Source organism: Sprattus sprattus (genome assembly GCF_963457725.1).
Source record: "Sprattus sprattus genome assembly, chromosome: 17".
In the NCBI taxonomy this organism is placed as follows: domain Eukaryota; kingdom Metazoa; phylum Chordata; class Actinopteri; order Clupeiformes; family Clupeidae; genus Sprattus; species Sprattus sprattus.
The window spans coordinates 27299821-27327429 of NC_137915.1; the positions used below are offsets into that span (position 1 = coordinate 27299821).

The following is a 27609-nucleotide window of genomic DNA, read 5'->3' on the forward strand; positions in this document are numbered from 1 at the left end:
TGTGTGAAGTGTACTTTTAAAAGTGTCAATGTATAGAGAAAAGACAGTCACTGTGTGTGGAGTGTACTTTAAAAGTGTCAATGTATGTTTTACTTCTGAAGGCCAAAAGCAGCAACTTGCAAAGGCCAGAAACAATAAACTTTAATGTTATGAAATGATTTACCTCAAAAGAGAATGTAACAAGTTCTATCATTCTCAATCAAATGTCAAATGATTGTTGTTAGGGTACTTCGATGGCTTATATTTTGGGTTTTCATGTCCAATGCATGGTGTGACAGAGCTGTGGAGACAGTTAAGGAGGGGAGGGGCTTCCTTTGGCTGCCAAGGAAACAGGGGAAGGCTGGTTGTTTCCAGGCGACCCAGAGAAGGAAAAGCCTTAAAAAGGGGTGGGAAGCAAGGGAAAGGGGTGGGGTGTAGTGGTAAAGAAAAAGACAGACAGGAAAGCCCAAAGAGGAAGAAAAAAACACAAAAAGAAAGGAAACCAAGTGGGAGGTTAAAAACAGACAGAAAGAGTGGGAGAGAGATGAGGGGAAAAAGGAAAAAGGGTCTCCAGTTTGAAAAAGACTGAAGAGCTCAGTGTCTGAGTCAAAACGAGCATTACATTTCTCTCTCTGCGTCTCTCTCCCCCTCTCATTTTCCTGAATATAATGCAGGAAGACAAACTAAAAAAGAAGTACAGACAAGATAGGCTTAAGTTGTGAAGCCAGAGCAGGAGTGAAGAGGAGTAACTCTGATATGGCAAGGAAACAGAGGATGGAGCAGAATACCTTCAGTGGCACCTTTGACTGGACTCTTCCCCAATCATGTGCCCTTTACCTCAGCACATACCATGGAGCACCACAGTGAAAGATCTCTCTTTCTGATCTGACTGAATTGACAGTGTTTGGGGAACCACACAGGGACCGAGCCCAAGCCAGAGCAAGGAGAAGCAGGAGCAGGGAGTGAGGGATGTGGGGATCACGATGCTTTCTGGGCACAGCCAGGAAGTGTTGCCTTCTCAGGTGGATGAGTCTGAAGGTGTGCAAGAGGAGTACGTTGCTCTTTGGGGTCCTGTGGTTCGGCTCCTGGCTGCTCCTTAATGGCCTGCTGTTTGTACACAGGAATATGTTCTCAGATGCCTGCACAGATGACAAGAGCCGCAGAATACTTCATCGAGTGGTAGGAGTTTTAAGTTTTATCAACTGCCTGCATGACGCGTAACACCATAAAAAGTGCAAAGTGTGTACATATTTGATTAGACTGATTTGGGCGAAAAGACATTATTTCACATGTTCACTATTTCACAGACGACAGAAACACCAATGGTTATTCTACCATTTCACAGTGCTGTTATTACAACATACTCCAGTGAATAAGTATGTGGAGTCAGACAGGGATGAGAGCGTAGAATTGCATTTCTCTAATGAGGCTAGACACTTTGTGGCACACAGGTTATTTATTATGTTCTGCCTCATTGTTGGATGTTTTTATGGGTAGTTGTTGGCTGTTATTGAAAACCAAGACTGAGACTGAGAGACCGTGACTTGGGTGTAAAACAATTGCCTCTGATCGACTGTAGCATCCAATCCTAATACTTAAAGTGTAACGTGTAGATTCATTTAGAAATGTTTGCAGTAACTAAGCACACTTTAAGTCAGTCAAGACATGAGCTCATACCATCTATAGCAAAGAGCTAATTATCACTGGAATTTTACACATACAGTAATCTAAAATTACTTTCAAGCTATCTACAGCAACTGCACCCAACATTCAAGAAAAATCTGTTCTGAAGCGTTGATAGTGTTATGGGCCCCAAGGGAGAGGGTGGACTACACGTCTAACATACAGGCATGAATCAGCCAGTTTATTTTAAACACTCTGTAGAAACACATATAAGTAAATGAGGTCTACTACATTTACATTTAGTCATTTTATCCAAAGCAACGTACAAGGGAGAGAACAATCAAGCTACGAGTAATAGCGACCTAGTGTTACAATAAATACTATTTTACATAAAAAATAGAAAAAAAAGTGCAGGAATGTAACTGCTGCAAGTGCAAGTTAAGTGCCAGTAGAAGTGCAAGTTAGGAAGAGTTGGGTCTTCAAGAGCTTCTTAAACATAGGGAGGGATGCCCCTGCTCTGATAGTGCTAGGCAGCTCGTTCCACCAACGTGGAACAACTAATGAGAATAGTCTAGATTGCCGTAATTGCACAGACGGCAGTGCTAAACGACACTCATCAGACAAGTGCAGAATCCTGGGGTTAACATTTGCCCTTACAAGAGCATTTAACTAGGTGGGAGCAAAACCAGCAATCACTCTGTAGGCAAGCATAAGTGACTTGAACTTAATGCGAGAAGCTACAGGCAACCAGTGGAGCTCAATGAGTAACGGGGTGACGTGTGCCTTCTTCGGTTGGTTGAACACCAGATGCGCCGCCACGTTCTGGATCATCTGTAGTGGTTTCACTAGCCGCATTCTGAATCATCTGAAACAGTCTCACAACACATGCAGGTACACTAAAATTACACTGCAATAGTATAGTTTAAAAATGTCCAGGGCCTGCAAAAGAAGATTGTGAACTGACAAGATCTCAAGACCAGAGGCGCCGCTAGATATGTTGGGCCCTATGAAAGAACATCATATTTCAAAAAGTTAGGTGAAAAAAGGGGGCACATGAACAGAAGGCTTGTACAAGGAAGGAATGTTGAATCAAATCCACCACCACCACCAACACTACCATCACCACCACAGTGCCACCAGTCAGTTCCAAAAGATTGCAGGTGTCGCTTCTGTCTGTCAGTCACCCAGTCACAGGTATCAGTCACGGTTCTGATCCTGAAACACCAGCTCCGATGGTGATGACTCACCAGACTACACTGGAGAGCAGCGATGCTGCGTGACCTATGCTTCCTCCCCCAGTGCAGGCGGCATGAATTAGGGTCTTCATCCAGACAGTTTGTTTTTTTCAAATGTGGACGAGATGTCACATCTCCTGACAGTTTCCTCCCTTTTCATGCATTCGTGACTGGTGTTAGCGCAGCACACCTAGGCAATGAAAATGACCCCCCTTGCAAGACTAAACCATCCAATAAATAGAGTGGGGGGTGAAGTATAACACATAAAACCTGTCTGGATGATTTTACCAAAACAAATGGAGAAAATAAAACACAAATTTGTTTTATTTGGATATGCTGAGTAGATAAAATGCCAACAGAGAGTGCACCTGCATTGGCCTGACCCATCAGTGTCAGGTCTAATACACAGAAATCCATAAGTGTTCAATGTAAGTAGATATGAGTATGTGTCAATGCCTCTGGTAAATATAGGGCTTTAATCACCACCCTAAGCTTACAATGAGACAGAGGAGTGAAGCAGGTGAGTGAGAGCATGAGAGCCAGCCTATCAGGGCCAGACATCTCAACAAGGCCTGTCCTCCCCACTGTAGAGTCAGAGGATGTATGGCAATTTGTAAATCATGCCTAGATCTATACACACAAAAGGCTTAACAGTGGTGTCGACATTCTGGATGCTGCTGTACACTACTCTTTCTAGAAATAATACACACTGTTTTTTTAGAATGTAATGTAAACGGAACATTCTACATATATTTTATTTTTCCGCAGACATCAGATCATATATCACGGAATTCTAAAAGCTGCAAAAGTACATTTTTAAAAATAGAATATTCAAAACTCAACCGCTGGGAGGATAATGGAATGTTCGGCCGTAGCCACCGAGGCCGGAGGCCGAGTGGCGTAGGCAACAACACCCGTGGGAATATCCCTTACCTACCCCACTCCGAGTGCTATATTGCTTTTATAAAACAATTCTACAGTCAACAAATTAACATTTCAACACAAAGTTATTGATTAAAAATGGTTTATTTCGCCATTGTTTCTCCGCAACAACAAATAGTTCCATTGTCAAAGTCTTGGTTTGGAATTATAACATTTTTGAATTAACGGTTATCATCAATGTGCTAAAGCAGGGGTCTTCAACAGGGGGTCCGCGAAATCTTTGGTTGATAAGACAATTTTTCTTAATATTTCTAAAAAAAAAAAAAAAAAAACATTCAACCAATTTTTTCTCCCACAAATTTAAATGTCTTCCGAATCAGATTTGTATTTATTCCCTTTAAATTCACATTAACATAAATCCAACATATAGCGAACGTATAAATTGATCGAGAAGACGTTATCTTTCAGTCCAATCGTCACATTCAGCTACTCACAGGAGCTCTCTCAAGCTGGGCACTCACAGCGTCTTTCATGCAAATACGACAGCACAGGCACTAGCCAATCAGATTGCGTTTCTGCTCAAGTCTAAAGAGCGCGAAGATCAAAAATAAAAGATGGCGGACAAAACTCCATAGCTGGTCTTGTTTGTACCAATAAATTGTTAGTTTGAATTTTTTTTGCTTAGATTTAAAAAAAAAAAAATAAAGAGAAATAGACACTGTACCAGGTCAAAAAACGTTAATTGTTACTGAAAAATAAGTCTGAGAGGATTTGCAAGGTGTATGAGCCCCCTAGTTAATGTTAGCATGCTACTACCTACAATCTTAACAACTTGCTAGCGGTGTGATTGGTTTGTTGACCTGTCAATCTCACTATGACATCTATGTTGTCAACACAACTCCATGCGCCAGACTCCTCCTCCGTCATCCGTTGGATCGTGTCAGTCAGGAGTTATTGAAAAGAAGATACATCTCACTAATGTGGGAGGATGTGTGCCATCGACAGATGCTTGAGGATTCACTGTCTCTTTTTTATGTATGATGAAATAAAAACATATATCTGTGAATTATTTTAAGAAGTTGTTATTTATTGTTAGCTCAGAGTTGTTTGCAAGATGTATGTTTATAAATGGCAGTGGCACGGCCACCCTGTACCTTTCATGTTGTTAAATGTTAAATTAAATTCAATGTTAAAAAATGTTAAGTTAAATTCGTTGTTCAAAAATGTAAGGTTAAATTCAATGTTAAAAAATAAAAATATTAATTAATATATTAACCTTTATTATTATTTGAATAGCTTAGTATTGAATACACAATAACAGGGTAGCTATGTTTATTTGGCACTAGGCCCAATATTATAAACAAAATGTTATGCAATTTATATAGTAGGGGGTCCCTGCTCATCTCGCCATCAGTTTGGGGGTCCCTGGCCTGAAAAACGTTGAAGAACCCTGCGCTAAAGAATGTTTCATTGCGGAGTGATTTATTATTAGCTGTGAAAAGTCCCGGACAGTTGTTGGTATGTTGACGGATAATCCAACTCATGGAACGTCTCTCGTCCAATCAGAAACAGTTAAATAACGCGATAGAACCCAATTGTTTTATAATATACATTATCATACTGATACAGTCACTCAGTCAATATTCCTATGGACAGGGATGCACATGTCACCTGTGGTGTGGAGACAAGCAAAGCCTTGCATCAGGCTTGAACTCGCAACCTTGAAAGTAGGAGGTGAGCATGCTAGCAAGGAGGCTAAAACCCATGGATGTCTCTTAAGATGTAAGGCAGCAGGCAGGTCAACAAGGTTTCCTCACTGCACAGCACTGTACCCGCTGGGTAATCTGACACTCATAGGCCTAAACCTTACTCCAATTCCGGGTCTCCGATGTTGCATAGACAAGTACAGTCTCGCTCTGGAATTGAACTCTCATCCTGGGGCATGGGAGGAAGGCGTGCTAGGCGTGCGCTCTTTTTAGCTACAAAGCACAGTTGATTTTGTGTTAATCAATGCATGCATTTTATGTACGTAGGTATGGTAATGTGTTGTGAATCTTATATTCATATGCAGGTTATGCCTTTTGGTTGTTTAGGTTAGGTAAATATCTGTGTTCCTGAGTAAGCCATTTCTGTTTGTGTCTTTGTCTTTAGAAATAAGGGGAATTAAATGTTTCTGTGTGTGTGTGTGTGTGTGTGTGTGTTTAGTGTAGCTCAAAACTGGTCAAACAAAAAATGACTCAACTTACAAGCTAGCTTAATTTGCAACAGTGTAGAACTGATAAAATGTGTAACTTTTTAAGGTTTCTGTGTAGAGTTTGTTCTCTGTTCTCGGATGATTTCAACATTACCACATTTCTGCCGGGGTCGGGTTTCTTTAATATCACCCATGCTCACTGTACAGGGATATTATGAAGTCAACGCTGGTCTCTTTTAAAGCAGAAAGTCTCAATATTGGTAGACTTGTTACTACAATTCATTAATGTATTTACTTTATTTGCTCCAGCAAATAAGCATTAACTGCAAGCAGACAATTCGTTTGAGAAAATTGCAAAATATGTCCACTAACATATTCAGAGTATTTGATTGCATAGTGATTATAAAATATACAAAGTATTTGATCGTCATAAAGAAATCACACTAAAGGTTTTTCCAACTTGTGAAAATCATTTGTTTACCTCCATAAAACTTGAAGATGTCAGCCTGGACCTTGGAATGACAGGGTGGAAAAAGGCCTTAAAGAACACATTATTTATTAAACAGCAGGAAACCATTATACATTATTAAATATATATATATTGGGAACCATTCTGCTATCAGTTAAATCTCAGAACATTGACCAAAATCAGGCCACCTCCTTTTTTAGGATTAGTAGTAAAACAGTGGTTTTGACCTGGGAAAATGTTGGTCTTTTTAATAGACTGAATGGTTCATTAAAAAAATGTTGTGGTTTAAAATTTCAATTTGTGGGTAGAATCGATTCTCTACATCAGGGATCTTCAACGTTTTTCAGGCCAGGGACCCCCAAACTGATTGCGAGATGAGCAGGGACCCCCTACTATATAAATTGCATAACATTTTGTTTATAATATATTGGGCCTAGTGCCAAAAAAACATAGCTACCATGTTATTGTGTATTCAATACTAAGCTATTCAAATAATACAAAGGTTAATATATTCATTAACATTTTAATTTTTTAACATTGAATTTAACCTAACATTTTTGAACAACGAATTTAACTTAACATTTTTTTTACATTGAATTTAATTTAACCTTTAACAACATGAAAAGGTACAGGGTGGCCGTGCCACTGCCATTTATAAACATACATCTTGCAAACAACTCTGAGCCAACAATTAATAACAACTTATTAAAATAATTCACAGATATATGTTTTTATTTCATCATACATAAAAAAGGGACAGTGAATCCTCAAGCATCTGTCGATGGCACACATCCTCCCACATTAGTGAGATGTATCTTCTTTTCAATAACTCCTGACTGACACGATCCAACGGATGACGGAGGAGGAGTCTGGCGCATGGAGTTGTGTTGACAACATAGATGTTATAGTGAGATTGACAGGTCAACAAACCAATCACACCGCTAGTAAGTTGTTAAGATTGTAGGGAGTAGCATGCTAACATTAGCTAGGGGGCTCATACACCTCGCAAATCTTCTTAGACTTATTTTTCAGTTACAATTAACGTTTTTTGACCTTGTACAGTGTCTATTTCTCTTTATTTATTTATTTTAAATCTAAGCAAAATGTCAAACTAACAATTTATAGGTACAAACATGACCAGCTATGGAGTTTGGTCCACCATATTTTATTTTTGATCTTCGCACTCTTTAGACTTGAGCAGAAACGATCTGATTGGCTAGTGCCTGTGCTGTCGTATTTGCATGAAAGGTGCTGTGAGTGAACCGGTGCCCAGCTTGAGAGAGCTCCTGTGGGTAGCTGAATGTGTCGATTGGACTGAAAGATAAAATTTTCTCGATCAATTTATACGTTCGCTACAATATGTTGGATTTATGTTAATGTAAATTTAGAGGGAATACATTTAAAAAGGGACGTGCAGTGAGGTTCGCAGCTGGTGAGGCACAGAAACCGGAAGTGATTATGTCATTCCGATCTCTAGTTGTTTAAAAAAAATAGAAATGTATACATCATATATGTATATATTAGGGCTGTGAAAAATAACGCGTTAACGCGTTATGATTAATTTATAGGAATAATCCGTTCATTTTTTTTAACTCTTTTAACGCATGTGCCGAATGAGCTTCCAATAAACCCACAATCGACCGTTCGCGAAACTCCTCCCTAGAACGGCCCCTTGTCCAATCCTACCTGAGTGAGCAACCTCTACTAATATAAATCAAGAGGGTCAGACTCAGACAACCTCGACGTCTGATGAGCATGGTGAAAGGTGTTCATAGGGACTTGTAGATCTGACACAAGGTACCCTGAGATTTTAGAGCGACACGTCGTTTTTTTCCGCATTTCTAAAGCCCAAAACAAAGGAGGAAAGGAGCTGGCTGTGGATTTAACAGTGTGGGAGACCCCGCTCCCAACTCAATGTATCAAAGATCAACAAACACACGTCTGCTCCAAAGTTAATGAAGCTTCTTTAGCTTGCCAGCTAGCGAACTAGCTATGCTATCTAGCTAACTATCTAGTTGAGAGAACACCCCCAAGCAGTTATGCTTCATGTCAACTAGTATTATAACGACTACAAGTACATAACTAGTCTCTCCAACAAATGTGTTGATGTTAAAATAAAATGTTAATGTTACTGTCAAAATGTTAATGTTACCGTCTGTAAGGTTGCACACTTCAAGCTATCTTAGCTAGCGATAGCAAACGAGCTAGCTTAATATACTGTATCAATCTCGAACAAAACGTCCCAAAAGGCCATTATGAACTTTTTTTAATTTTAATCTTTGTAGCATTTTGTGAACGGGCAACCTGCTCCTGGGTATCCCAAGGTATGTGTGGTGTAGTGAAGCTTCAGAATAATGACAAGCAGGATGATATTAACACTACTGAGAACTGTCAGCAGCATGAAAGAATGTGACTGGCTCACTCTTATTCTGCTCTATGTACGAAAATTAGCTAGGATTGATTGCGGAACAGTGCCTCCTAGTGGTAGCACAATATAGAACAGTATTACAGAACACAACAGTATGCATAAGGCACAACCTGAGAGCGGTGATGAGATACAAAGCCATATCATTACAAAAGGATCATCATTTTAGATGTATTAATGTCCAATATGGAATAGCAAAGATTATTACAGTGCATGAAATGCCCTGTATTGTTATTCCTAGGCTTCTTCTTATTACAGTGCATGAAATGCCCTGTATTGTTATTCCTAGGCTTCTTCTTCTTATTACAGTGCATGAAATGCCCTGTATTGTTATTCCTAGGCTTCTTCTTCTTATTCTTGTTACCTTTTTCTGCGATTAATTCAGCCCGAACCGCTTAACGTAGAAACTTCATTCAAACTTTGTCGCGTAGGTCTTGTAAAGGACACTTATGCTATGTATTTTTCACTTTTCTAAACTTTATACTTTTTAAGATATTAAATAAAAACGAATCTAAAATGTTTCCCATTGACTTACATTGGGCCATTATGACATCATAATAGGGTCTTTAAACTGGCTTGCACCTGTGCTTCACTGACAGCTGCGCCAAATCAAAGGAACCTCTTCTCTGTCCATCTCAATTTAACTGTAACTAGGAACATTAAGACACCTTCCATTCTCTACTTTTTTTTCTCTCCATCTCTCCATCTTTCTCCCTATCCCTCTCAGTCTACTTTCTCTCACACTAAATCTCTCTTCTTCACTCCATTTTTATCTCCTTTTTTCAATATTTTCACTCTTTTTCTCTTCCACTCTTCTTTCCTTCTTCCACTCTTCTTTCCTTTCTTCTTTCCTTCTTCCACTCTTCTTTCCTTCTTTAACTTTTCTTTCCTTTCTTCACTCTCCTTTCTTCTTTCCTTCTTTCACTCTTCTTTCCTTTCTTCTTTCCTTCTTCAACTACTATTTCCTTCTTTCACTCTTCTTTCCTTTCTTCACTCTTCTTTCTTTTCTTCTTCCACTCTTCTTTCCTTTCTTCACTCTTCTTTCTTTTCTTCTTTCCTTCTTTCACTCTTCTTTCCTTCATCCTCTATTCTCTCCTTTCTTCACTCTTCTTTCCTTTCTTCTTTCCTTCTTCCACTCTTCTTTCCTTTCTTCTTTCCTTCTTTCACTCTTCTTTCCTTTCTTCACTCTTCTTTCTTTTCTTCTTCCACTCTTCTTTCCTTTCTTCACTCTTCTTTCTTTTCTTCTTTCCTTCTTTCACTCTTCTTTCCTTCATCCTCTCTTCTCTCCTTTCTTCACTCTTCTTTCCTTTCTTCTTTCCTTCTTCCACTCTTCTTTCCTTTCTTATTTCCTTATTTCACTCTTCTTTCTTTTCTTTTTCCTTTCCTAACTTTTGCATTTCATGCACTGGTATTTCCTTCAGGAAATGCATTTTCTAGTTCTTTTTACCTTTTTCTGCGATTAATTCAGCTCGAACTGCTTAACTTACAAACTTCGTTCAAACTTAGTCACGTAGGTCTTGTAAAGGACACTTATGCTATGTATTTTTCACTTTTCTAAACTTTATACTTTTTAAGATATTAAAGAAAAACAATTATACATTTCTCCCATTGACTTACATTGGGCCATTATGACATCATAATAGGGTCTTTAAACTGGCTTGCACCTGTGCTTCACTGACACCTGCACCAAATCCAAGGAACCTCTTCTCTCTGTCCCTCTCAATTTAACTGTAACTAGGAACATTAAGACCCCTTTCCATTCTCTACTTTTCTTTCTCTCCATCTCTCTCTCTATCCCTCTCAGTCTACTTTCTCTCACACTCAATCTCTCTTCACTCCATTTTTATCTCCTTTTTTCAATATTTTCACTCTCTTTTTATATCCAGAGCCACTCTTGTTCACTCTTCTTTCCTTCTTCCACTCTTCTTTCCTTTCTTCTTTCCTTCTTCCATTTTTCTTTCCTTCTTCCACTCTTCTTGCCTTTCTTTTTTCCTTCTTCCACTCTACTTTCCTTCTTCCACTTTTCTTTCCTTTCTTCACTCTTCTTTCCTTTCTTCTTTCCTTCTTTCACTCTTCTTTCTTTTCTTCTTTCCTTATTCAACTCTTCTTTCCTTCATTCACTCTTCTTTCCTTTCTTCTTTCATTATTTCACTCTTCTTTCTTTTCTTCTCTCCTTCTTCCACTCTTCTTTCTTTTCTCCTTTCTTCTTCCACTCTTCTTTCTTTTGTTCTTTCCTTCTTTCACTCTTCTTTCCTTCTTCCTCTCTTCTCTCCTTTCTTTACTCTTCTTTCCTTTCTTCTTTCCTTCTTCAACTCTTCTTTCTTTTCTTCTTTCCTTCTTTCACTCTTCTTTCCTTTCTTCTTTCCTTCTTCCACTCTTCTTTCTTTTCTTCTTTCCTTCTTTCACTCTTCTTTCCTTTCTTCTTTCCTTCTTCCTCTCTTATCTCCTTTCTTCACTCTTCTTTCCTTTCTTCTTTCCTTCTTCCACTCTTCTTTCCTTTCTTATTTCCTTCTTTCACTTTTCTTTCTTTTCTTTTTCCTTTCTTAACTTTTGCATTTCATGCACTGGTATTTCCTTCAGGAAATGCATTTTCTAGTTCTTTTTACCTTTTTCTGCGATTAATTCAGCTCAAACCGCTTAACTTAGAAACTTCGTTCAAACGTTGTCGCGTAGGTCTTGTAAAGGACACTTATGCTATGTATTTTTCACTTTTCTAAACTTTATACTTTTTAAGATATTAAAGAAAAACTCATATGAATTTTCCCATTGACTTACATTGGGCCATTATGACATCATAATAGGGTCTTTAAACTGGCTTGCACCTGTGCTTCACTGACACCTGCGCCAAATCCAAGGAACCTCTTCTCTCTGTCCCTCTTAATTTAACTGTAACTAGGAACATTAAGACACCTTCCATTCTCTACTTTTTTTTCACTCCATTTCTCCATCTTTCTCTCTATCCCTCTCAGTCTACTTTCTCTCACACTCAATCTCGCTTCTTCACTCCATTTTAATCTCCTTTTTTCAATATTTTCACTCTCTCTTTATCTCTTTATCCAGAGCCACTCTTGTTCACTCTTCTTTCCTTCTTCCACTCTTCTTGCCTTTCTTCACTCTTCTTTCCTTTCTTCAATCTTCTTTCCTTTCTTTTTTCCTTCTTCCACTCTTCTTTCCTTCTTCCACTCTTTCCTTCTTCCATTCTTCTTTCCTTCTTTTACTCTTCTTTCCTTTCTTCTTTCCTTCTTCCACTCTTCTTTCCTTCTTCTACTTTTCTTTCCTTTCTTCACTCTTGTTTCCTTTCTTCTTTCCTTCTTTCACTCTTCTTTCCTTATTCCACTCTTCTTCCCTTCTTCACTCTTCTTTCCTTTCTTCAATCTTCTTTCCTTTCTTTTTTCCTTCTTCCACTCTTCTTTCCTTCTTCCACTCTTTCCTTCTTCCATTCTTCTTTCCTTCTTTTACTCTTCTTTCCTTTCTTCTTTCCTTCTTCCACTCTTCTTTCCTTTCTTCTGTCCTTCTTTCACTCTTCTTTCTTTTCTTCTTCCTTTCTTAACTTTTGCATTTCATGCACTGGTATTTCCTTTAGGAAATGCATTTTCTAGTTTTTTTTGCAGCACTATTATTTTTGTTTTTTTTATGAATAAAAAAAGGAAAACATTTAAATGTATATATCCGTCTTTTCTCATACATCTTTTTCTCACAAAAATATACAGAGAAAAATAAGTGATTAATCATGATTAATCCACAGAAACCTGTGATTAATTTGATTAAAAATGTTAATCGTTTCACAGCCCTAGTATATATGCTTATGGTTTAAAAATTGTCATCTCACTAGAACTGAAAAAACTTTATGTTTTATTGTCTAATACTATTACTTTTAAACGATTATTATTATTATAAGAAGTTATGCGGCTCAATAGTCAACTGACTTTTACGAGCCTATAGCTAAACGTAAAATCGGTGTGGTAATTGAACTTTTACACCGTGTCAAATAAGATATAAATAGTTACAAGGTAGCGTATTTAGCCCTCCCACCAATGATATGGCTCATTTCAATTTGTCTAGGGAAAATGTAACCTTTTACAAATCTCGGCAGTGATGGGCAGTAGCGTCACTACTTGTAGCGACGCTACTAGCTGAACTACATTTGTCAGTAGCTTGGCAGTAACGTCGCTATTTACAAAACCAAGTAACTTTTCAGTAGCAAAGCTCTTTTATTGATCAAGTACCGCAGTAGCGTCCTCGAAAGCTAATTTATCCTGGACCTTTCTGATGTTCATTCATAACAGGCTTCCCTGCAGCCATCAAACACAAAAAATTAAGCAGTACATCACTTTAAGCGAGACGAGTGAAAATAGATAGATAGATATCGTCATTTCAAGTACACCAGACGCTGCTCATACATTTAAAATGAATTCTCCCCTAATTTTAAATGGGTAGTTTGCATGCATATTCTAGACAACCGGATAACTATGGGTAATCCAAAGAAAAAGTTCCTGTCAACGTCAATGACATCCACCACAAACATACGAACACACGAATTTCATCCATTCAACCGTTTTCATCTGACTGACAGTTGTGTTGATCCCTAAAATTGCATTGACTTGGCATGCAGTTTGTTTAACTGAAAGTAGCTTCTAATGTATCAAACTACTTTTGACAGGTTTATGTAAATTAGCTTGTGACTTTTTTTTTGAGTGGTAGCTTCTGTGTAGTGAAGCTGAATTTATTGTAGAGTAGCTGATAGCTTAGCTCACTACAAATATCAAGTAGCTTGCCCAACACTGCAACTCGGACACTTAAATTCGAAGTTGAGAAAAAAACACTTACATATTTATTTACACAACGTATTAACAAGCAAACAGTTAAACACCACAGACATAGCACACAATACCAAAATGTTCTTCTGACCGGTATAATTTAAAGTTGGTGCACTTTCGTTGGAGCTCGTAATCCATTCACGGCTCCCCTGCACTTAGCAGCCTTTAGCGAGGTTTGTGTTGCGCATGAATAGCCTATTTCCCGTTGGGAAACGTGAAATACTGCATTGCAAATGTCAATACCTTCGGTCCCGTCGTTTGAAGCAAACATTTTAGCTCCGCCATTGGTCTCCCATTATTAATCATTTCAGCTGGACTGCAAGTCCAATTTTGAGAACTGCTTCAGCTTAGCAATACAACCTTCCATTTTTTCGCCGTCAAGCAGAAGCCTAGAAGAAGCCCAACTTTAAAAACAACATATACCAGACAATTGCGCTCTCGCTCGCCTCCCTTCCAGCGGCAGTGGTACTGCCTGCCTCAGTAACAATATTTTTCAATGCGTTTTGAGCTCAACTCAAAGGTTCTACGCTTGTGCACGCATGCGTAAAACCCAGTTTGGAGTGATTGCGCAATCCTTACTGAGGCACTGGCTCAGCTGCCCATAGACACCAATGCATTTGTCTCAGTCCACAGCACGTCCATGTTTTCAGGAAGCGGAAATGCTCAAATTCAGCGATTTTGATAATAAAAATGCTCGAAATGATCGGAATCCTGCAGAAATTACACCCATACCTCAGATTAGTAGAGAAATATGAATATCTGCCTCCCCTGCCTCCTATGACTGCACGTCCCTGCTCTTCACACACTTCCAAACAGATGGCTCAATCTGTGGAGAGGGCCTGTTCAGAACCTGTAGATCAGCAGTTGTTTTTGCCAACGTGTTGCCTACACATTACTTTCACATGCCCTTCCATATCCACAATGACACCTATGTAGCCGTGATTGATGTAATTACCAATACCCCACTCTCCACTGTGCTTTAACTCAATCATTTCTGGTCTTCTAGGGTTATCTGTGGTCTTTCCACATGCTGGGGACTGATCACGTGAAAGAGGAACATCAGCTAGTGTGACCTCTTGGAGCTTAAAGCAGGGGCAATCCAAATCACCTGACGGCTTAATGGGTTCTCATAGTGCCTTTTATGGCAGCTATTGTAATGAGATTGACAAAAAAAGTACACTTTACCTTTAATCACAACACATGGAAAACAATCAGATTTGACAAGGGAAATTTAATCGGATTGGCTGTTGCAGGGGGTGAAATCAACACGTTAATTTAGTGGTTGCAGTTGTAACTCCAAGTGTGTCAGAGGATTGTTGTTTTTACGGTAGCTCTCTAGGTTGCCAGGGGACCGATTAATGAGTAGACTTACAAATATTGTAATGCAGTTTATATGCGGTGCAGTTAAATGGAATATAAATAATCAAAATGACTTCTTTCATCAAATAACTTGTTGTAGACAATAACAACACATACCAAGTATTTACATTTTGTGCCATTTAACAACTTATGCACTCCCTGAAGTTAGCAGAGCAGCATATAAACTCCATCAAAGAAACACATTTCAAGAGACTTATCATTGTACTGATATGTGTGTAAATGTTAGGACATTTATAATGAAAAATGTTCCCTTTTTGTTTCTATGATCACGATGACTTGAGTGATTCTGATGAAGACATCAATGGCACTTTATAGATTTCAATAGGATATATAGACGAGGAGAAATTGTAAAATCAAAAGTCCATATTTTATTCATAAATTATTGTAAACCATATGCAAATGAAAATGTGAACTCTGCAAACGCACAGGTTATAATAAAAACAAACCTTCGTAGATGTCCTTGGTGAAAAAGGGAAGTAGGATGACTGACTTTCTACTCTATTCAATTTGATTCCATTCTGTTCTATTCTATTAGGCTCTGCTGGGCCAGCACAATAGCACTGTTCTCAGCGAACTGAATTCCTTGCAATACGGGCATGCATTGTCACTCAGATCAAACTCTGTGGAAGGATGAATGCCTTCATTGTTCCGCTCACTTAATCATGTATAAACATCACAAAATCAAGTTTATGGTCACACACAGCAGAGCTTAAATGGCCATTATGTTTCTACTTCCATTCATTCTGCTGCGGTTTAAGGCATTTTGGAAATTGTTCTAACTTGGCATACTTTCAATTCCCTAGACTTGATTTGCCTTTTTTTAAAGAATGTATGGGGTGGAAATGTGGGAACATAGTCTCTGGTGGTGAGTTCATAGCATTCCTGACATGCCAACAATGACCAGTGCAGTGCTTCTTTACAGTATTTAGCAGGAACCCTCAGCCCATACTCTCTTATGTCTGTAAAGAATACTCAGACAGAAAGGGGAGAGCGTTATGAGTCCATCATAATACAGAAACCACTTCCAAGATGTTCCAATTTCACACAGAACAAGAGTGATTATTAAACTAGTCTCACAATACTACAACATACAATATTATACAACATTTATAATATTTGTATTTACATTTTTCGTGAAATGGGATTGAAAAACGTGCATGCATTTTGCCACCCTATAGAGTCCTGCCTGGGAAAGTTAGTATGCAAACAGGCTGAAAACAGCTGCTGACTTTTCTGATGTGATGCCTGGGAAGCTGGATAGCATGTGTGGAACCTGGCAGCTGCCTGGGAATGTAAAAACAATTATTTGTGTGGGAAGACGAAAATCAATTGGTACTGCAGTTAAATGTTTCACAGATGGACACAGACTAGACCCTTCCCTACAATTTTAGGGAAAGATGGGACACAGACTTTATGACGGCAGCAACAGGACTGAGCTCTGATCCTAGCTATCTGTGTTTAATTACAGCAGCGCTCAAGAAAAGATAAGGAACTTCTTAAGGGAGACACAAGCATGTTGTATCAATACACAAAGGGCCAGCAGCTAGCCAAGTCAACTCTCAGTAGAGTCGACACAACAGCTGTTATGCGGACAGCTGGAATGTGTCAGAAGAAGATTTTCAGCGTAATCCTTCATAAACTCCATAGCAGCCAACACAAGCCAACAAGAGATGAGCAATCATCAAATGTGTTAACAAATAATATCACCAAAATGATCAAAAAAAGATCCAGTGTATCAGAGTGAGATATTGATCTGAAATACATATTAATGATTATAAATGTTTTTGTGTGTCTTCCAGTGTGAGGAGTACCAGCAAGGTGTCCTGACGGGTGACCTGTGTGAAGACCTGTGTATAGAGGGGACTGTTGAGTACAAGCGCTGCCTCTATTATGAGAACGGCAAGAAGGTGATGGTGGCCGACTGGCGGGGCATTCCAGTGGTGCTCAAATCTAAACTGGAGAACTTCTCTTCCTACGAGCCCTTTGGTTTCCTGGACTACCTAGACACCCCGGGGAACATCAGGGTTCAAGAGGAGCTCACACCCTTGGATGTGGTCCTTTATGCCACCCTTGAGATCAAGAGCTCTCTGGGTCTGGAGACCAACATAAACATGACAATGCCTCAGCTCTGGGGCCAGCATGTGAGGGACCAAGGATGGGTCTACACCCAGGCAGAGCTGGCTTCACTCTGGGCGCTGCTGCAGCAGGAGGAGTACACCTTCCTCAGGATGCTGCAGGACCTGAGCCAGCATGTGGCCAAGGTGGTGGGCTCATGTGGACACTTTTATGCCGTAGAGTATCTTGTGGCCGGACATGCCTGGGATCAAAATATCTTCTCCATAGATGATTCGTCTGGCTTAGACCAAACCTCTTGGAATGGATATGCGAGACCAGGGATAGACAGGGACAGGATACATCGTATTGCGCTTAGCTTTTTAGAAATGGTTGGACACTTCGAAGAGGACTTCTCCCACCATCTTCACCTTTGTGACATCAAGCCTGAAAACTTTGCCATCAGGAAAGATCTTACAGTTGAGTAATGTTTGCACACACACACACACACACACACACACACACACACACACACACACACACACACACACACACACACACACACACACACCACAAATAGTCTCAGCAGACTGGGTGGCTTTAGTATAAGGTTTCTCTGTTCTGGCGCCTGGGTCCCCCTTCCCAGCATATCTTCTGTCTATCCCTGCTCAAAACACATCCAAAAAAGTTCAGATCAGCTGAGGAGCTCAGTCGGTATACAGAGCAGGGAAACATGCAAAACATTTAGTGGGGGGTGGGGGGGGGGGGGGGGCTCAGGAGAAATATTGAGTGCACCTGCTCTAGTGTAATGAATCAGTGATAAGGCTAATCTGAAAATCTACAGAAAATTGAGATACTAAAATCAGACTTCAGGCATTTTTTAAATCATTCCCTCAGACCTGCCAACACTGAAGACCAAAGTGAGCTCTCCTAATTACAGATACGTGACCCCTTCTCTTAATTGGAAAACCAACAGTCCGCCAACTTTAATAGGGTTGAAACAGTAATATTTCACTAAAAATCTATCCATTGAATGTTGGGCTTTATCACGGCAAGGACCCAATCGCAAACCAGATTGCAAAAACATTTCTTCTTCCAAAAACAGAACACGCTAAATTTCCAAAAAGGGCAAAAAACACAATTCCAAAACGGCAAAACACAGAAGAGCAAAAATCAGAAAGTCCAAAAGAGATGACAGGCAACCCGAATTCCAAGGGCAAAACACAGATCACAAAACAGAAAATCGTATACAATACCACAGGCACTCGGGAAAAGACAGAATTCCGGCATAGATCCGCATTGAAAAGAATTACAATCCGACAGTGAACTAAAGAGGGACAGAACAATATATAGCAGGGGGAACAGAATTACACAGGTGAAACATTTCAGGTAAAGCAATCAACGATAAATTGGGGCAAGGATAATTAACACAGGTGAAACGAATTCATGCACAAACTTTCAGCTAAATGAATGGGAACAGAGCAATTCACGGGTGAAAACAATAAGGGGAATTAACAAGGCAAGGGAGAAACAATTAGGCCAACAAATCACGGCTAAAAAGGGAAACCGGTGAGTCACTGAAAGGTCAGGGCTTTTTTATGGTACTCCGTACGACACGTTTTTGGGCACATAGGAACGCCTTCAGGTAGCTGGAACGCCTTCTCAGGTAGTTGAAACGCCCTCTCCGTGCTCTCCAGAGCCTTCGGACAGCTCTCCGTGTCCCCGCAAAAATTTCTGTCGGTCCGCTCATGGCGACGGATACTCCTTGGCCGTGATTGGCCCACTACGACATAATTTCCATACAACATCAATCCGGAAACTAACATTTCTGGACCTAGAGTTTCCTGTTTCATTACCTTTATATCCATATATAAACAACAGCCACTGTCAAAGGTGCAGATCCTTTCCTTGAAAGTAAGTAGCCTACTGCCAGAGAACCAGCACGAGCGACAGCAATTAAAATATTGTCCAAACGACCTGAGCCCCACGGAGTCAATGTCTCAACTGTTCATACTACTGACACATTGACGTATTTTATGAATAGCCTGCCTTTATTTAACTCCGGCATCAACATATACTACATGCACACTCGCTGTGATGCACCGCACTCGCTGTGATGTGTTTTCCTTTCATTTCACAACGTATTTACTGTATAATTAACGATAGCAGTTGCCCCTTCGTAAACATTGCTACACATTTTATTTGCTTAAAACACACAAGTAGGCCTACCGTAAATCCTCCAATTGTGGCCGGGGCTTGTATTTACTTAGGCTGCACAGCGCACCGGCCTTTATTTGGGGCAGGCTTGTATTAGGGGCAGGCCTTTATTTCGTACTTATCTTCTGTTATAGAATTGTATTATTTAAATAATGGGCATAATTGCAGTAGGCTAATATAATTAATTGCATATGCGTTCAACACTGCCTGCACATCGTGTAGCGCTTTATGTGCGGTGTCAGCGTAAACATAAACATCGGAGTTAACGTCTCTACTGTCAGTCACGGAGGAAAAGATTTCCAAAGCCTTGATTTTAATCAAAGTTCTAGACACTCTATTATGCTTACCGCGGACTGAAAAGAGCTGGTTTGATATCCAGCCTAACTTTCTTTCTACATCCACCTGCTAGTCGTAGCCTATTGCATTCGTCTCGGGTCAATGTCAAATTTCTTTGCTGCTTTTTCTCCCGAATGTTCTTCAGCAATCAGCATACACCATCTCTTTGAATTTAATATCAAAGTAACGTAAGTCTACTACTGCTTTATGATCCCTTCTGGAAAAAGTAACCTAGCCAACTAAAACGTTACAGATAAACAACAGTAGGCTATACGATACGTGCATTTAGGCTAAACCATAGCAAATTGCCAGACGCGCCTTCATGAACAATAACAAATTCGCCTTGTCGTCTTACATGGGGAAATGTCTTTTTTTATTGCAAACAGCCCATGAAATTAGCCAACAATATTATATAATATAATATTAAACATGATGAGAACATGTATTTGTGAAATGCATTCAATTAAATTGTGGCTTGTATTCGGGGCCGGCCTTTATTTGTCCGTATGGACCACGACCCCGGCTACTATCTGGAGCCCGGCTTCTAATTGAATCCCGGCCTTTATTTGAGGATTTACGGTATATCCTATAGGCTACTGTCAAATCAGAAAGAAAACAGCTGTCACTCGGCTATTACCTAACCAATACCTTTCAAACACGGTGATAGAATGAAGGACAAATTAGTTGGGAATACTATCAACAGGTTGACTTCACTAGCCTACTTATAAAGATATTTCAAATATGGAATGTTCAATGCTTAATCGTGCCAGCCACAGTATCTCAATTTGCCAAGATGATGAATATGGATTATCCGTGTGCTCTGCCCTGCTATTGTTCTAACAATAGGCCTACAATATTCCTTTTGTTTGAGTGTGGTTGTTTAGTGCGATATTCTAGTTAGGCTACTGTATATAAAGGAAGGCATTGCAACGGGAAAATCTCCTGAATCTCTTCTCATTGTGCTCCACCTGTCACGTCTCTGCGACCCACAAGTTGGGCTTCCACCACACTTCGAGACACGCTGCCGTTGGGGGAAATAATTACTATAGTTCATGTTTACTTGTATGAACTTTTAACTATTTCATGAAAGGTGTGGACTTGTACAACACTGTCAGTCGTTCAGATGCCTATATCGTATCGTCTCGTCACATGATCAAATAGAGATTACAAAAATTACCCAGAAATCATTGCAAATCTGAATATGACGAAAATACCAAGGAAAATAAGAACGTATTCATTTAATTTAATCGTTTTTTAACAGTTTCTATAGTGTAAGATAAGCATATCATTTTGTTGTAGATTGCAACTATTTCTCCCACAAAAAATACCTACCATGAAAGAGATAAGTTTGCCCTTTCAGGTGTATATGTAACATTAGACAAAGCATGAAAGGTGTGTGTCTGCTGGCACCTGTTGCATTTCAGTAGCGACAGCTGGTGAGAGGGAAGTAAGTAAAAGTTGTGGAGGAGAGGGAAAGCCAACTAACGATTTCCATCGCACGAAAATGTCATGGGGTAGCTTGTCTTTCGGCACTTAAACCGTTACTCCCCCTACTGTTCTGGAAGAGAATTGTTTTCAGCACCCACAGCCGTTGGAGTACTATAAAGGGACACAAATGCGAACTAGTACGTACTATCCGGCCGCCCGCCCACTGTCCAACTATCCGACGCGACTGTTTTGAGTACTGTATAAGGGCCTTTAGGCAAAGGGCTGAGTCTGCAACCAATAACAAACGCACATGGCCTGATCACAGGAACAAAACAAACATAGGAAAACACGTAGCAAAACAGTAGCAAAACAGAACACAAGCAGCGATCACAATACAAATGTCTTAGATCGCTGGGATCTTAACAGTCCCATGCATCATCTCTCTCTCTCCTTCACCAGAATGTGTGGGCTCTTTCATCCTCCTCTTGAAGAGCCACTGGCCCTGTTAGTTCAAATTATATTAAACAATCTTTGCCTCATTTTTCCACTCACATCTAATAACTACATTTCAACATCATGCCAACAACACACTAGGTTTGAATAAAATACTCTCCGTCTTCAAATAGAAACATTTGAAACAGTTTACTTGTTAAACTCAACTAATTTTCTTTCATAAACCCATAGCAAGGCATCAAGACCGGGGATCTGACTGATGTCCTGAAAGGAGAGGGAGGCCTAAGGGGTGTTGCCATAACTCAATTATAAAGACTTATCACTAAGCAATTATGAATTATGACTTCATTTGTCAGTCATTTTGATAGATAAAAACACTGCTCTTTGATATGTTCTCCCTTATAGCAGTACCATTTGTTGTTGTAATGCTGATGACTGTGACTATGATAACATTGTTCTCACCATTATAACTTATACTATTACCCAGGGTGCGATTTGTCCAAAAACCAGAGGGGGGGATGTTTTTTTTTTTTTTATCATGAAAAAAAAACAAGCAATACATAGGCCTAATTCTCTTCATATACATGCATCATATATGTCTATGATGATAATCGCTGCTAGACGCTCAGTTCTTGTGCTCCCTCTCATTCACGTTGAAATACTGAAACCGAAACTGAAACTTTGAAACTGAAACGCAACTGTTTTGGACAGAACTCGCTCATTCAGTGAACAAAAAAAAAAAACCAGAGGGGGGGTAAATCCCCACCATCCCCCCCGGCAAATCGCACCCTGCTATTACCTATACATAAACAATTATAGTGTCTGTCTGCTGTGGGTTGTGTGTGTTCCCTATAACATGGATCACACATGTCTTTGGTTATGACTGTAAAAGAGTCAGGATCAGAGTTATGGTCTGGATTGAATCAAGACCCTGGGGCCTCGTGTATAATGATGTTGTTGTGAAACCATCTTTCATTTGATCTAAGCTCATTTCTGGGCATGTGCATGAAAATATGCACAAAAAACATGCATCAGCCACTCTACCAGCATTGACATCTATAAATCACAAGTAATCGTGAAATGGCTCACAGCTAAATAGTTTCAGGTCTCTGCCTTGTAGATGGCCTTTAATCAAAGTCATTAGCATATAACACTGTTCAAATGAAGTCTATGGCCTTACTAAATGAAATCTAAAAGTAAAAGTTTGGAAAATCAATAGACCATATTTACGTAGGGTGTTTTTCTCTTAAATAAGTCTAACTTGGCTAATTGCACAATGACCAAATGTAACTTATAAAGCCCAATTTAGGAAGAGTGATTATCCAAGAGGCGTTAGTCATTTGTCATGTTAGTCACCTGTGACCAAATGACAATGGAAAAATGTTAACGTCCGTGGGGGCTAGTTTTACAGATGACTAATGCAGTTGTCCAGACAGCTGGAAATAATGGATACACTGCCAATACTCAATGTTGCTCAAGAGAAAATACAAGAACAGTAACGGACTGGGATTGCGAGTATTCACCCCATAGGAGCTATCCTCTTGAAGAGTTTTATTGAAAAAAATTTGAGTTTCAAAAGAATCATTTAACTGTCTTCTGAACCTTATACAATTTATACAATTGTAAAATGAACTATTAAATATAAATAATTAACTTTTCCACGTCAAAGACTGTTTTTATTTTGATCTCTGTACTTGGCGTGGATTTTATCATAAGCACACTATATTTATTATAATCGCATTATACGGCTCTTCACAATGCTGCAGAACTGTTCCGTTGATTTGAATAGGCCATTTCAACATTAGGAGGTCCGGTATTTCTTGAAAATGACTATTGCAAAATTGAATGACCATTGCCATTGGCAACTGGTTTTGTGCTTTTGATTCACATCATTCTGTAAGTAGTTCACTGTTCAGCAAACTCAGCCAGTAATAACTTGAAACTTTAAAGTTCTATTTGCTATAAGCCACAAATCAATGGATAAATATTATTAATTACATACAGATATTTTGGAGTAATGTCTTTTATCGTTTTGGCAAGTCATGTATAACAAGCAGGATAGTGTATCGTCCACTTGTCAGTATCAGAAAATAAATACCTTCAGGACTTAACAAGTCACTGTTCATCCTGTCAGGATTTCTTTTTCAATACTGAGCGGCTGATACATTATCCCTTACTTATTAAATGGGGCCCCAGCTGTACTCGGCTGAAATCAATTTTGATGGCATATGGTCATGTGAGAGACAGATAAACACACGTGTTGTCCCCACTAGTCATTCAGAATACGCCCTATGAACTTCTTTGCTCCGGATGGAACACCCCGCAAAAATGTCATAAAAGCTTTCAGGGCACGTCATTGCCAACTGTATTGCCTAAAGGCACCAGTTTGCATGTTATCAGGCTTTTATCAGTGCCATCTGGGCTGTTGATAGTGTGGTGCAACGTTTTTTGCATGCCATTTAGGTAGTTAGCTAGTTTTAGACCAAGACTCCTTAATGCTGCTTAAATGATCACCAAACAAGGTATAAAGGCACCGTTTTGAATAACTCATATTTCAGCAATCATTTAGGATATTAAATAAACATGCAAACCTAGTGCTTCCCACATTAAACACAATGTGATGTGATGTTGCCTGTTGTGTGTTTGGCTTTATATTTGTCTAACAAACCCTCTGTAACTGTGTTCTTTTGAAGGTGGTGGCTATAGATGTGGACATGGCTTTCTTTGAGCCCAAAATGCAGGATATCTTAGAGCAGAACTGCACCAGTGACAGAGACTGCAACTTCTTTGACTGTGTCTCCAAGTGTGACACGCACACAAAAAAATGTGGCTCAAAACGCAAAAACAGCAACCTGCAGGTAAGCATTCTAGTACATGCCAAGTTTCCTGGCATGAAGGGGGGTTCAAAGCAAATTCATTGCAGTACACAATTCAAGATAGATGAGTTCTTATTTTTTAATATACTTGGAGTAACTTGACTGTATGTCAGCCACATTACCTTTGCCAAGCAAGCCATCAGGAATTAGAAATAAGTTAAAAGACGAATAGGAACAAATGGATATGGTTTCTTAGCAACTTTCCAGCACAATTAATGTCAATAAATTATGAAATTATTAGGTGCAATTTCTTTTTTTAAATACACAGGAATCTGTCACTTTATACTCTAAATAAAAGTACATTTGTTTGCATTACTGACAATGTATTCTTCTATCTTAGCTATATACAGGAAAAGATAAATAAAATAATCTTCCCACACTGGACAAACCTCTAACTGTCACATGCAAGTGCTCAAACCCAACAACCTAGTCTAAGTGTTAAAACAACTGGGTGCACTTCAACCATCAAACAGATATTTAACAGAACCAACATTTAACAACAAGATGTCTTTAACTTGGGTTGTCAAGTAGGCACTTTCCTTTGTCAGTGTTTCATTGAATTAGTTCCACAACACCACTCAACAGTGGTGTCTGGCATCCCAGACCGACCCCCCTCCACACTTATGGTAAGAACATATGTCAATACCACGGACAACAACAGCAGATACACCTCTGCTAAATGTTAAAAAGTCAGTCCATAAGGATACGTTTCACAATGCCATAGACTGTCTGAAACCTTTATATACTTTCAACTTAACCCCCCGCCTCTGACATCAGTCACCTACCTCTCCGCTGATAACTTTACAACTTTCTTTACCGAAATTTGGTCATTGGCAATTCTCCAACCCTCCTAAACAGGTTTTCCCTTATCTGGACATTGGAGCATTGTTGGAATCATTCTCCCCTCTCAATGAGGAAGAAGTCACTATACTTCTGAAACTGAGTCGTGTCATGTCTGCTGGACTCCATTCCAACCACCCTTCTCGCCTACAATTTGACCTGCTATCACAGAAGAAGTCAATGCCTCACTCAGTTCGGGGAAATTTCCTCCATCATTCAAACATGCTTGAATTACTTCTTAGCTTAAGAATTTTTCACTTAACCCTTCTGATGTGAAGAATTATAGACTCCCTGTCTCCCTTCTTCTTTTTTTGTCAAAGATTTTTAAAAAGGTTGTCTTCAATCAAGTTTCTGATTTCCTGTCTCCGAATAAACTAATAGACCCTAAGCAGTCAGGTTTTAAGAGAGATCATTCTACTGAAACGGCTCTTTTATCTAAGACTGAAGCATTGAAAGTAGTGAAGGTCTCTGCTCAGTCATGACATTCTACTCCACTTGTCAGCAGGCTTTGACACGGTGAACCATCACATCATCCTCTCGATGCTGTCCAAACTGGGATTTTTGGGGAAAGTACTTTAATCGTACCTCAGTGGATGTTTATTTAGTGGGTCATGGCAGCAACAATCATGACTCCAAATTATTGGCTCAAATTTCTGCATGCCTCAGTGATTTTCAGCTTGGATGATGGATTGTCACCCTCAACTCAATCTTTCTAAAAAACAATATTTTACCAGCCAACCCAGCTATCCCACAAAATAGTACCATCCAGCTCGGTTCCTCTTTATTGACCCCAATAAAATATGCACAAAACTTGGGAGTTAAACTAAGCTTCTGTCTCGAGGTCTTGTTGGTTCATGCACTATAATGTTCGGAATTATCTCACACAATATGCTACACAATTTATATTGCAGGCCCTGGTTATCTCTAAACTAGATTTTTGCAATGTGTAGTGAGATCATTGAAGATAACTCGTAAAAACAAAAGAGGCGTGCTAATGCTGGGGACATAAAACTTAATTGCAAAACACTTAAAAAGTCAAAATTATTAACATGTTTGTGTTTTTCAGAGCTACAGTAAAATCTCATAGTGACACCATCACCCTCTTGTAATATTCTAAAAAAAAAACTAGGTACAGAAAGATAAATCAGCATATGAACATGTTCATACACAAAATATATGAGTATCATTTCCATCAGTCATTCTTGCTTTACAATGCCTAACTGACAAATTCTGGTTGGACGAAACCAAGTCTAGAACCCCACTGATTCAGACTCTCCTGCTTGTGATCACTTACCGTGTCCACTGGTGACCCCTTCCACCCCATTATGCAGTCCCCTTTGAGGAACAAAAGAGGCTTTGTGTTGTGGCTGAGAGGTCAAACATCTTGCAGTTCTGTCCCTTCAAACAGATGGGTAATGGGAATATGGCTGATGATGGAGTCGCTGATAATGAAATGGAGGTAATGCTTGAAATAACTGACCCCAAAGGTAATTTTGCTCTCCCTTCGTGGGGCTCTCAGTCTGTCACCCTCCTTGTCTGGTTATGTCTCATCCTGCTTTCTTCCTTTCTCTCCTTTTGATAGGTGATCTGTGAGAAGATCTTCAGACCTTGGTTTTCTCCCACGGTCCTGGGTTCCAATGCAGAACTCCCGCTGCAGGTGGAACTGCAGAGTGCAGTGCAGGAGTGTGCCGAGACCGAGGGAGGCCTGAACGTGGAGTTTGGACGAGCCATCAGGCAGCGCCTCTCTGGACTGCTAACGCACCTCCTGCAGGAGAGTGCAGCCAACAAACAGGCACACATCAGATCAGGACACCCTCACACGGCATTAAACTTCTAAAGGTTTAGTCAATCTACCTGGAGTTGTTAAATTATATCCTAATAGGATGCAATGGAATAGTTGAGTTTGTTGCATTTCTCATTCATTTAACAGTTTAGTAAATGATTATAAATACAGATAAATACTTTTTAGAACTAAAATTATTGGAAATGTTGTATAAAATGCAAAGTTGAATTGCATAAGAATGAGCGGTTTCTTCTCAAGCATTAATACAATAAAATTCTTTTGACCAACTGAACAATGTTGTCTACTGCATTTACTGCTATAAGCTAATACGAGTTGAAACAGTAAAATCCCTAAAGCTCAACTCTTGATTTTTAGGGATACACCTGAATGCAGTCAAAATGATCAAAGATAAAAGATACTATAATACAAGAAATGTTGATGTGGATTGACTACTTATTCCAATTATAAATTCAGTTCTGTTTTATTCCTTTATATAGCACCATTAACAATTTATAATTATATAATTTAAAATAATTTATAATTATATAATTTAAAATAATTTAGAATAATATAATTTATAATGTATTAAAGCCAAAGGCCTGGTCCTCTAGAGCAAGCAT

The 27609-nt window shown here is 39.3% G+C and overlaps 1 protein-coding gene across 1 annotated transcript; it reads left to right on the forward strand.

Annotated features, from left to right (window-relative positions):
• The first annotated feature begins 463 nt into the window (after nt 1-463).
• Nucleotides 464-27284, forward strand: dipk1c (divergent protein kinase domain 1C). Its single transcript, XM_080854846.1, has 4 exons — nt 464-1158; nt 16804-17535; nt 24184-24348; nt 26789-27284. The coding sequence occupies exons 1-4, from the start codon at nt 949-951 to the stop codon at nt 27041-27043; spliced, it is 1362 nt and encodes a 453-aa protein (XP_080710972.1). The 5' UTR covers nt 464-948; the 3' UTR covers nt 27044-27284.
• The last annotated feature ends 325 nt before the right edge of the window (nt 27285-27609 follow it).

Coding starts and splice junctions, on each gene's coding strand:
- dipk1c (XM_080854846.1), top strand. CDS start 949: ATGTGGGGATCACGATGCTTTCTGGGCACAGCCAGGAAGTGTTGCCTT. Junction 1,159..16,803: donor GCAGAATACTTCATCGAGTG/GTAGGAGTTTTA, acceptor TGTGTCTTCCAG/TGTGAGGAGTACCAGCAAGG. Junction 17,536..24,183: donor CCATCAGGAAAGATCTTACA/GTTGAGTAATGT, acceptor GTTCTTTTGAAG/GTGGTGGCTATAGATGTGGA.